General features: G+C 42.0%; 1 protein-coding gene across 1 annotated transcript in view; it reads right to left on the bottom strand.

Annotated features, from left to right (window-relative positions):
• LOC119903825 (insulin-like growth factor-binding protein 2-B) overlaps positions 1-12,284 on the bottom strand; it is a 29,421-nt gene extending 17,137 nt beyond the window's left edge. The window contains exon 1 of the mRNA XM_038720065.1: positions 11,855-12,284. Coding sequence (XP_038575993.1) covers positions 11,855-12,215 — 361 coding nt within the window. The 5' untranslated portion in view covers positions 12,216-12,284. The remainder of the gene's footprint in view (positions 1-11,854) is intronic.
• Between the last annotated feature and the right edge of the window lie 582 nt (positions 12,285-12,866).

Raw genomic sequence — 12,866 nt, forward strand, 5'->3', positions numbered from 1 at the left:
TACAGACAATATTAAAATAATCCAGTTTGATAAGTTCAATTAGATTTAATTATGGCTATTAAATGACATCTATAGATAGTTAATTTTACCATAAAAATACATTGAGACTGTAAAAGATTGCCTTAAGGACATTTTTATGGTGGCTTTTAATCTTGCATCAAATAGTGAACTGCATACTGTGTGCAGACTTGCATGTACAAATCACCAGCAGCAAATATTGTGCTAGTACTAGTAATTCATTTGAGTTATGTAAACCTTTTGATGGGAAGGTTAGGTCCTAGAGATGTGGTGACAACAGCTGCGCAGAGGGGGCCCAATTAGATTTTTTGTCATGGGGCCCAAAGTTTCTGGCGGCGCCGCTGGCCGTATTTCTACTGTTAAAAACTGCCAGGTCCCTGCCGCCGCTCGACATAATGTTTACATTTACCTTGTGGGGAATCCCTCACCTAACACAGTCCAGGCTTGTCTCCTCCTCGATTAGTGCATCCAAAAGCACAACAAGCATCCAGCATTTTGGCAACGCAAAAGTAACAAACTCAAAATAACAGTGTATAACTTGCTTCCTGGTTGGCAGGCAGCGGAAAATGTTTCTTGCCCTCCAAGGGAGGGTTTTCCTTGAAACGTGAGGTCACGTGAAAACTATGAATCGTATAAGTAAGTACATTGTGAGAATGGTACAATCCAGAGTCAAATTCCTCGTATGTGTACGCATACCTGTTAATAAAGCTGATTCTGATATGAACACAGAGCTTAAATGAGAGTGATTTTTGGACTTTAGATTTAGATTTGCCAGGTATCCAGAAATACGACTCTTAACAAATGCTAATACTGCTCTGTGTGTCTGCTAGCAAACATTGAAGCAACAGTTTTCTGCACGTTCACCACATTAACTTCATGAAGTGATAATATGTAAGTGTTGGTTTACAGCTTGTTGTGTCACCTACAAAAGTGAGCACAAAAAAATGCAGGCTTGGATAAATAGCTACAAGCAATCTTTTTATTACTGGTGCGTTAACGTGGATGCATTTTAATGGTGATGGAGCTAATAATAATAAGCTATACTGTTATAGTTTAATCTATAACAGTGCATTATGAACGCTTACTTCAGTAAACGTACATAGCCTGCTGTGATAGTAAATTCTGGCTCATAGTATAATCATATTATGCAACATCAACTGTTTTAAGATCAGCACAGAGGGAGGGCTTCCTATTTACACCTCAGGGGGAGTTTTCTCAGAACTGCAGGCACCAGCATGCAGCTCCCACCCAAAGTGATGTCTTATGGCTTCACCTTATTCTGTTGATGTGTGCTGCATACACACTGTGTACACGTGTGCGAACACATCTGCATAGAGTAATTAAAGACCTGACACGGCAAGTGAAGGAGAAGGGGCTTGTCTCAGCAGAGAATCAACTGCAGGGCAACAAGGGCAGTTCTACCGAAAGATGGTCTGACACTTGAACTGATGATTTTAGATTTATTGGAGATCCCTAAACAACTGTAAGAGCTGGTTACAAAACACAAATCAACAAATATGTTAGCTACCTTCCCATACTGTCTCAGAGTATGTTAGCCTAACACTAGCTCACATTAAGCTAACGCTAACTCAGTTAAACAAACCGTTGAGTTATAGCTCACAACTAATTAAAGACACATATCACATCTTAATTTTAGAGTATTACAACAGACACTAACCTTGTGCCTCTTCGTGCTGATACATTACGGTTTTTCTCGATTGCTTAAACACATTTCTTAAAATTATGATTCTTTTTCTCGAAACTCTTAACACAAATCTACAACATCTCACCCAATTCCCCAAACATAATATTTTCAGTAGTGATGTGCGGATCAATCCTAAAGTATCGATATTTCTGATAACAATGTTTCCTGCTCTAGGATCGATACTCATATAAAAGGATCGATATCTGAACTCAGTAATTTGTGTTTTATCACAAGTATCTTACTGTCCCCAGGATGGTCTAATTATACTCGGTTGATAGGAACTACTTTTCCTTCCGCCTGTCAAAGTCAGGCTTGCGCTACGGCTCTGTGACGGAGCTTCTTTGAAGTGAGCCGCTGCAGCCCTTTACATTTCCCGCGATTGAATACTGACTCTGGCCGACTGTTAGCTGTGAAGGTAATAATGTTGCTCTGTGTGATGTGTGTGCAAAGACAGTGAAATACTTTGGCAACACTGCAAACTTCGCTAAACATTAAGTCACACTAATAGGATGATGTTATGAAGCAGCAGTTCTGAACAGGATACTTTCATTGTAATTAAAGAATATGACAGTAGTTTGATTTCTTGTCATTATGCAGCTATTATTTTGAATTAATAAGGCTATAGCCTACTCCTTGTTTCTCTCATAAATACAGAAACGGGAGAGGGAGGTCACATTAAACTAGAAATAAAATATGTAAAAAGTATTGGGATTGGTATTGGCAATACCAGCCTGGGTATTACTTGGTACTGTATCGTATAGGAATTAAGTGGTATCACACATCACTAATTTCCAGGTCAAAATGAAGCTCTCCACTCAAAACCATTCAATCTTGTTGAAAAATCAAACTTTGCCCACAGACATAAAACACAAGTCCTGACCCTGAACTGACCCTGGCCCTTTTATCTACACCAGGGGTTCTTAACCTTTCTGGCAGTCTAACCCCTTTCTGAAGTTGAAAATATTTCATGACCAGACAGAATGCGTTTTTTGCCGTGAGAGGCGCCTTTTAAAAAAATGTATTCTATTTGCAGTGAGCGTTCTGTGTGCTGTTTATGCGCCCTGAGCACCTCGCATTTTGGCCACCTGCTGCGCCTTGTGTTTTTGAATGAGCCCTCTGAGTGCATGAAGTTGAAAAAAATTCTACTCTTGACTGACGGGCCCTCAGTTGTGCTCACAGAAGTTTACAGTTGCTTGGGGTGGTGGTGATGGCGCAATGACTCCTGCCTTTGGTGTGACCTGGGTTCAATCCCCCACTGTGACACTTCCACCAATGTGTCCCTGAGGAAGACACTTAACTCCTTGTTGCTTCAGAGGGCTCCTCTGATATGTATTGTAAGTTGCTTTGGATAAAAGCGTCAGGTAAATGTACAGTAAATTGTCCAGAGACTGCAACAGTCTGTCCCCGACTCAACCTAAAATACGCCTTAAACCGACCATCATTAAGGCGAAGCCCCTGGACCAGCTGGTAGGCTACTACCAGCAGTGTCTCCTCTTTCTGAGGGTCTCATGTGCCACATGGATCTTCCTTTCCCTTCTCCTGCATGTTTGTACAGCTCTCACACTCAAAACGATGCCTGAGCAGGCGCTCTCCGTTTGTCTATTTTTTTAAAAAGCAGATGTCTTTAACAACTAAAGACACAGACCTTGAGCTGTGATCAGTTTCTGCTAGTATGAAACTGTTAAATTGATTTATTTTGCAGTATGCTAGGCCAGGCTTAGCCAGTTTCTGGTTTTCAAAATAGGAACAATAGGAGGAATATAAATGTAAGTACCACTTAAAACTTTTCTTCTTTTATCTGTAAGGAGAACAAGGCTGCAGCTGATCTGTAGCAGATGTTTGCTTTGGTATATTGGTACATAAATAAGAATTATTTAAAATAAAAGCAAATAAAAAGTAAGTAGCCTACTGTAACCACAACTGTAACATTACACTAAGAATGTAATGTCTATTTAGAATAATGATAATAATAAAGAAACAAGAGTCCCCTTTCAAACGACTTCCATTGTTTATTTTTTATCAAAGTGCTTCTAAGTTACACAAGCCTGTCAATCAAAAGCCAGATGTCTCTTGATTAAGTTAAAACGTTACAACATTACTCAGAATGTAAAGACAGCGGTACGAACATTCAAACCGTCTCACAGCTGCGGGTCTTTCCTCTCACGTTGTTGCTGGACTCTGCTGCGGCTGTTGGACCAGACAGCTCGGTGAGCTCATTGGCTGGCTCCATGAGCTGACTGGCCGGCTCGATAGCTAACGGCGTGGGGTGACTCATTAGCTTCCCCCCACCGCACTTTTTCAGTTCACTAACAATTTTCCTAAAACTGCTGATATTTGAAAAATCCACAAAATTAATATCTTGCTTCAAAACTTGTTAGAAATGAAATGATGAAATAGCATATAAAAATTGTAAAACAAGTTCTGTTGTTGTCTTCTAAAGGGAAGACCAGTTGTTGTTCTAACAGCACGCGAGGTAGACTGGTCCGATGCATACTGGAGATTTTTCCCGAATCAGTACGCCATCTGGATATTTTTGGCATATTGCATACTACATTTAGGCCAAATCAGTACGTACTACTAGTATAGTAGGCGGTTTCGAATACAGCCACTGTGTCAATGGAAGTCAATATTATGTGATATATTCTCACCCACCATCTAATAGTTTAAAATATTGCTCTGATGCAAAACTTCTTCTGACCCTTCTTCTTCTAACGTATGTATTCAACAGAGTCAAGTGTCTGCTCTGCCTGAATTCTACCAGAAGTAGAACAAGAAGAACGTAGTGACGAAACGTGCTCTGTAGCGCTGTTTGTCCGTTTTCAGCTACTGTAGAAACATGACGACGCAACGTGGCGACGTGCATGGAAGACCAGCGGTTATGTTGTTATAAATGGCTCATTCTAAGGTAATAAAAACATAATGGTTTATTATATAAAGTCTTTATACACCACTGAAAACATAGTTATACTTCTTAGATTGCATTTCTGTCAATAAGAACTTTCGTCTAAGAACCTTGGCTCTCTCATAGTGTGTAATCAAGTTAAGTGTAACATTTTGGTCCCCTTAAAATGTCTTGTTAAGTACTGGGTTTTAATAAAAGACACTAACAAGTCGGCTGTCAATTTTTTCTGGTAAGAACATTTAGTTTAAGCTTGACTTTCACTTTGACAAACTTAGCTTCCCAATCACCCTCTCAGTTAACATGAATAACCTACCAGGCTGGTTAGCACTGGCTAATTACTTAGTATGACGGATGAAATGTACATTTAGGAGTTTCACTCCTCCCCTCTTCCACCCTCTCGTCCAATTACGGTCACTTGTGTTTCTAAAAAAAAACAAGATGGCGAGGGCCAAAATGCCACACTCGAGGCCTCAGAACAGTAGTCCACACACCCACGGGTGACGTCACGGTGACTCTCTCACTTATTTTATACAGTCTATGCTGAAAACAGGCAAGAATACATAATAAAAGCAATAAAAATGACTGTCAGCAGGCAACAATTGTGTTATTTACAGACAGTCTTTGTCCACCAACTAAACAAGAAAAGAAAGGAGGGAGTAGCACAAACACAGAAGCACAAGGGAAGTGAAAAACAAGATTATACAGGGCAGTGGTTTCCTATTGGCTGGAGAAGGGGGTTTGTCAGTAGAGGATTGGTGCTCTGCATAGTTTAATTAGAAAGAATCCACACATGCCCTTCTATTATGAGATAGTGGTGAGTTGGAGGAAAAGCCCCCACTGTGTACATGTACATGTAGCAGGCACACCTAAATGTGTAGCTAGATTCATTCTGCCTAATTAAAGTTTAACCCAACCACTATCATTATTTAGGCCTCCTATTTAGGCAACCCCCCCCCCCCCAAAAAAAAAAAATTTGAATCACTAAATGCTGCTGGTAGTGGGTTTAAAATAATGCTGTGGATTAGAAGTGTAGAGTTTCAAGTATGTCGAATGAACACAGTTGTGCTGAGTACACATTGCTCAACAGCCGTTCCCTGCATAAATCCAGCACATGTTAAAAAGGTAATGCTTAATACAAATACTGTTGTATAATGATGCATCCATTCCAAATTCACTGCACAGCTTTTTGTTGTGTTTCAGCAGAGCGTTTCAACTCTCACGCGGGCCCAACAGTAGCGCTTGTTTGTATTCCACGGTTTGGAGAATATACAGCAGTCTCAGGTGAGTTTACCAGGACAGAAGTCAGTAAGGAACAGTACATCAATGGACAGATTTTAGAAACACTGAGCTGATTTAGTCAGAGGGTGTTTAGTTTCAAATTCACTGCACAGCTTTTTGCTGTTTTTCAGTAGAGGTGTTCTTTTCCCCTGCCCTTCCAGGTCAGTGGTTGGTCACTTCCTCGTTTCTCCTCTCACAGATAGCGAAGTATCAGAACTCTTGACCTGTAGCCGTCCAACTACATGCCCACTGGATCCGATTCCTACGAATCTCCTCCAAGCCATATCTCCTACTGTGGTCCCGACAATCACTCATGTGATAAATACTTCTCTGGCTTCAGGAACCTTCCCGACCACTTTCAAAAGGGCTCGGGTTACACCCTTGCTCAAAAAGCCCTCACTTGACCCAACTCAAGTTGAGAACTATCGACCAGTGTCTCTTCTACCTTTTTTATCCAAAACTATTGAACGAGCAGTATTCAAACAGGTCTCAGAATTCCTCTCAGGGAATGACCTCCTAGATCCATATCAGTCTGGCTTTAAGAGTGCCCACTCTACTGAAACGGCTCTTCTGTCTGTAACAGAAGCCCTAAGGTCAGTTAAAGCTGCAGACCAATCCTCAGTTCTTATCCTGCTTGACCTATCAGCTGCCTTTGACGCAGTCAACCACAGGATCCTACTATCCACTCTTCAGCAATGGGCATCTCGAGTAAAGCACTCCTGTGGTTCGAATTCTACCTCTCGGGGCGTTCCTATGTTCCAATGTTTTGTGGCAAGGACAATTATCCTCCTCCCACTGCCTCTCCACAGGGGTGCCCCAAGGCTCAGTGCTTGGGCCCCTTCTCTTCTCAATCTACACCACCTCACTGGGGCCGATCATTCATTCGCACGGCTTCTCTTACCACTGCTATGCAGACGACACGCAACTCTACCTATCCTTCCCGCCAGGCGATCCCACTGTCTCGGGGCGGATCACGGACTGTCTATCAGACATATCTGCATGGATGAAGGCTCGCCACCTTCAACTAAACCTCTCTAAGACTGAACTCTTGGTCAATCCAGCCAAGCAATCTATCCACCATAAAATCAAACTACAAATTGACTCCGCAACCATCACTCCAACCAAGGTGGTGAGAAACTTGGGTGTCATGATTGATGACCAGCTGTCCTTTTCAGACCATGTTGCTGCTGTCTCTCGGTCGTGCCGCTTTTCTCTATACAACATAAGGAAAATCAGGCCCTACCTCACTCAGTACGCCACCCAGCTTCTGGTACAGGCCGTGGTTATCTCTCGCATCGACTATTGCAATGCCCTCCTAGCAGGTCTCCCAGCTTGTGCGGTGAAACCCTTACAAATGGTTCAGAATGCAGTAGCGCGTCTAGTTTTTGATCAGCCCAAAAGGCTCATGTCACCCCATTACTCAGTGACCTCCACTGGCTCCCCGTGGCTTCCAGAATCAAATTCAAGTCACTAATGCTGCACACAGAGGGACTACTGGGTCTGCACCCATCTACCTAAACTCCATAATACAAACTTACGTTCCTTCTACGCTCCTCCAACGAACGCTGCCTGGCTCTGCCATCCCTTCACACAAAGCAATCTCAGTCCCGGCTATTCTCATCTGTGACACCACGATGGTGGAACGAGCTACCACACGCCATCAGAGCAGGGGCGTCCCTCTCTAACTTCAAGAAGCTCTTGAAAACTCATCTCTTCCGAGAACACTTCCTCTAATAACACCTCTAACTCCTAACCTCTAACATGCACTTCCTGTGCTCTTCTTCTTCTATCCCCTACAATGATCATGTATTGATTGCACTTTTTGTTTTGATTGCACTTTTTGCTAACTCTTACTTCCTTCCCTAGGTATCTACCCCATTGATGTGATATGTACTGTGAGCTCTTACTAGTATTTATTGCTGCTCTTACTAGTATGTATTGTCAGTTGTAGATCTGTAGTTGATGCTCTGTTGATGCTTGTATGTTGTTCCTCAAATGTAAGTCGCTTTGGATAAAAGTGTCTGCCAAATGAGTAAATGTAAATGTAATGTTCAACTCTCACGCAGGCCCAAAAGTAGCTCTTGTTGTATTCCATGGTTTAGAGAATGTACAGCAGCTTCTGGTGAGATCACCACGACAGAAGTCAGGAAGCAACCGCACCTCAAAGGACTTTTAGAAAAATTGCTGATACACTCAGGGGGTGTGTGAGTTTACTTACTAAAACACGGAGCAATTTAGTGTTTTCAATAGGTATAGGCTCCCTTGGACACAAGCTGTAAAGTCACAGCTGGGTTTTGAACCCAAGATTCCAGTTTACAAGAGGGGCCCTTTTACCATGTAAGCTACAGCACCCGCCACCAGGAAGAACATGTGTCAGGCTCACACCACCATCCTCTCGGTTAACAGCAGAGCGCGCTAACCAATTGCGCCACAGAGATGTATGCTTGTGCACACATCCAGTGTACTTGTCTGCCCATCTCGGATCAAGATGCACGAAACCCATGTCCTTTGAATGCAATTCGTGTGTCCCCTTCATTGGGACAAAATCCAGCAGATACTGGTCCAGCCTACCTCTAAAAAGAAACAATTTTCATTGTGCTGTAGAGGTGCTTACCAACCCATCAACGCAACAGTTTGTTTTTTGACTTTTTGCACTGCTGTGCTCTCCCAGAGGACATTTGTTCCTTGGTGAGGTGGCTATAATAGGAACCAAGGCTAGTATTTTCTACCAATGATTTTTGGGGAAAATTGGTCTCGACCGCGATAGCCCATTAAAGCCACTCTGTATTCCAAGGTGCAGAAGAATCATACTCATACCTGCCACGGACTCCAGTCCCTCATGAGAGACAGTAAAATCATTTTCTTTGCTCAGATTGGAAGGAAGGGAAATACTTTGATTCATTTGGAGAATGAAGCTCATACACACGTCATCTGACTGAAAACTTTTTCAACGTTCACAAACCTTTGTGGACCTTTCCATAAACCTTTGTGGACCTTGACTGAAAGAATATTTCCAAGTGAGCTCCCATTGAAAAAAATAGTTCAAGTGGAAACACTGAAGATGATGTGCCATTTCTAATATTACACACTTTTTGGATTGGAAGAGTTCAAACCAGGGACGGAGCTAGACTCTCAGCACAAGGGCAGCTCTTCATCAAGGGGCCCACCTGCTATCAAGTCATTTATACGAAGTTTACATGACCTCAGACTCACTCCAAAACTCTGCTCTGGCGGCTACCATTGTAGTCAATGCTTGTGCTCACACCAGAAGTGGCTCTTAGCTCCGCTCCAGAGAATACGCAGCCAGTGTATTTTTGACAGAAGCAGCACAGAGCAGATGAACCCGGCAGGAAGTCAGACACAGAAACGGCATAGAGAAGCCGGTCAATTTTCTAAATAAAATACCCTGTGCAGACCCAATCGTATATAAACAATAAACACAGTTAAAACTGACAAAAAAATAAGCAAATTAACTATGTAGCCTACTTAATCATAGTAGAAGCACAGAAACCAAGCACTAATCACCAAAATCTAAACATGTCAGCAAAGTCAGGCAGGTAAAACGCTCTTATTCTGAAATGCTCTCTGTGGGAAATGCACCCGTGCAGACAACGGGTCACAGAGAGCTGTGAAGAATGTAGGAGAAGCAAAAAAAAGTACTTACAATTGCTATATATGTCAGAGGTCGCACGCCTCTGGAGCAACTAGAGGTTAAGTGTCTTGCTCAGGGACACAATGGTGGATGTCTCACAGTGGGAACTGAACCCAGGTCTCCCAAAACCAAAGTCAAGCATCTTATCCATGCGCCATCACCACACCATCACCCCCGAGTAGTCTACGTCCGTCCCTCAGAATTCCCATGATGCATGACGGTGAAGGGAGTTTTGTTGAAATTTGCTAATAAGTTTCCCATTTGTTTGAAATACAAATTTTACTTTATGTTTTATGTTCTTTAAAATGTGTCTGCTTAGAATATAATGTTTTTTGTTGGTAAATGTCAGTCTTGTGGTGTTTAACCATTGAAACCAGGATTGAAGTGACGGTTTTATTTGATAAGAACAGCTGTTTTGTTTTTATTGTTGGAAGCAAACTGCACGCACACAAGTCTTGTTGGCTCGAAGTGTGGAGGAACAGTGTCAGGAATTGTCATTACGCATAACCTTTATGTAGTTGGTCTTTTTATCAGTTCACTAACTCTCCCTTCATTTCAGATTCCGGTTCTTCTTCCTGCCTGGTCATCACTGCACTCCCTTTACCTGGTTATCCCCACCATTGCTCATTTCCCCCGGTTTGCCTCAGTATCTACACCTTCCCCTTTAAACGTGCACCCTGCCAGATTGTCTAGTATCTGTTTGCTTGTTTCCCAGGCCTCCCCTGGGCCAGGCTTTTTCAAATGATAATTTGACCAAATGATTAGCAGTACTTATTACAGTCCTGCGACAGCCACAGATACTGGATTTTTTTTCATTCATGTGTAAGAGCATTTGATCTATTAATTGCTGTCAGGAGGTAAAGAGACTATCAACACATTTAACCCAAATATGCTTCTTAAATAAATTGCCTACTCCAGCTTCAATGACAAGCTGGAGTGTTGTTTTTTTTTTGAACTCTGAACTGTTTACTCAGGCCGTCATGCTGTTTGCTTCAGTTTAGATAGGCAGGTGAGAATAATGACATTTGAACCAAAGAACCACAACCAAATGCTTCAAAATGTCTCTGTCCCCTTTCAAGTGAACAGCAGTGTGGTTATTTAGTAGTGAGAATGTAACCCAAACCGACTACAGGAAACAACCCCAAAATGTGCATTTTAATGGTTACAAAGGAGACAGATGTTGACATCTGATAGCCAGCAGTTGCTCATGCTTGAAAAGCCAAGCATAACACAGTGAACTGAGGTCAGTCTGATCTGATGCTCATTTTCTTTATGTGTTCTAACTGGTTTGAACAGCAAAGGCGGTAAATCACAGCAGAGAGCAAAGGTCCATACCGTGAGCTGAAGTTACACAGACTGGAATTGGGTTTGTTTTTACTGCCTTTTCCCAACAAAACAAATGACGATTCCCGTTGAGTCTTTTATTGTCTGAAATGTTTCAGTCCAAGAACTTACCAAATACATTGCTCAGAGTTCACCAAAGATATCATGATTGAGAAATGCACCTGTTACCATGGAGATCTGCAAAGTTCCCAACACTATTCTCAACATCAGTCTGTGGTGTGCATCTTCCATATTTACAGCATGTTAAAAGTCCAAATTCAATAAGTTTTTCATTTTCAAATGTGCATCAAATCGCTTTCATCAAATATCAATAACAATAGCCTAGATCAAAATAAGACACTCCCAATAGGAGCGCTTTGAGGATATGTGGGTTACGGACATGTTATGGGTTCATAGGAGGGATACTGCTTGTTTGCGCTCACAGATGTGGGCCTGCCAAACACATTGCATATGTCAACATTCCTTTTCAGGAATCAATAGTGACTCTTTGTCCTTACTAACTGTAATGTGGGAGAGCAAAGCTTAACATTTGCGTCCCTGCAGGATTGCTGGGAAGTTATTGAGACCAAATATGTTTTTCTTCTGCAGTGAAAATACTGTTCACACTCAGTGTACAGCTTCTCTGTGAAGGGTTTTTACATTCAGGTAATCGTTTTGATATCATGCCCCAGTTATGATGACAGGTCAAAACTAACTGGCTGGGTGATGCAGGCACACTAATAAAATATTAATTCATATGTTACACTCCCTGCAATGCCTTTTGCCTGATGTCAGCTGGGATTGGCTCCAGCGACCCTGTACACAGGATAAGCAGTTGACGATGGATGGAAGGATGTTACACATCTTAATGAATACTGGACAGGTTTGTTTTAAATTACAGTATGCAAGTACTAAGCTGTGTAGACTAAGGCTGCTAACTTCCCTCTCTTAATAAAATTTTCTTGACTGAACTTACCATTTGTAGCATGGTGTTCCAGACTCGTAGTGACATCCGAGTTCACTTTTTGTCCACATCGTCCTAAACCCTGGATGAGCTGTTGCAAAGGTAATTCAGCCTCCGTGCTCGGGTAGCACCTTTGGCCACTGGAGCACCTTGGTGTGTAGACGCCACAAAGCTCCCCCTCCTGCCTGGCACACACTGGACAGCAGCCGCAGCCCGGCTCCCTCACTATTTCTGTACATACTGCTGGGACTCTGGGACACGCATCTTGATGCTCCGCGGTACAGCTTGGGCATCGAAAAGCCAAATCCCCAAGTAAGATTCCAGGCAAGGTAAAGTATGCAAACAGCAACCCATAAGTCAAGTATGTGACCATTCTATCGTTTTCTAGGTTTATTAGTGACTACTGGAAGTCAAAGTGAACCTTGGAAGATAACAGAATGAACCTCAGATCCTCAGTGAACTGTGTGTGGGTAAATAATGTGATGCAACTGACAGGGTCCTATGTGCACTCATATTACTGCGTGACTGTATATGAAAAACAACAGAGCCCATTACTTTAACTAGGGCTGAACGATTTTGAAAAAAGTGATTTTTTTTTTTTAACCAAATTTCAATTCAAGATTCCGATTTAATACGCAATTAATTTTTAAGCTCTTTGCCTTCTGTATTATTCAAAACGGACAAGCAGTAAATCAGTGTATAGCATGACCAACACAGTATTAGATAGATTAAACACTGTTTTTTCTTGTAGGTCAGGCCTGTGTTATTATGAAATTAGGTGATGCATGAATTGCATGAATTATTATTATGAGCAATGGTGGAGAAGAAGTATCAAATTTTCATAATATGAGAAAGACAGTTTGAGAGTCAAGTCATGGCATTAAATAATATGATATATCATCAGGTCGGTCCACCTACAGACGACAAGGAAAACTAAGTTCTCCACAGCGCTCAATACAAAACCCACAGTTCAATCCCAACAATTAATGCGTCCTCATCTCAGTTCAAATCCCCCAGGTCAGCG

Source organism: Micropterus salmoides, unplaced genomic scaffold, assembly GCF_014851395.1.
Source record: "Micropterus salmoides isolate LMB-PRFRI ecotype aquatic unplaced genomic scaffold, ASM1485139v1 Ms_hic_scaffold_15, whole genome shotgun sequence".
Classification (NCBI taxonomy): Eukaryota; Metazoa; Chordata; class Actinopteri; order Centrarchiformes; family Centrarchidae; genus Micropterus; species Micropterus salmoides.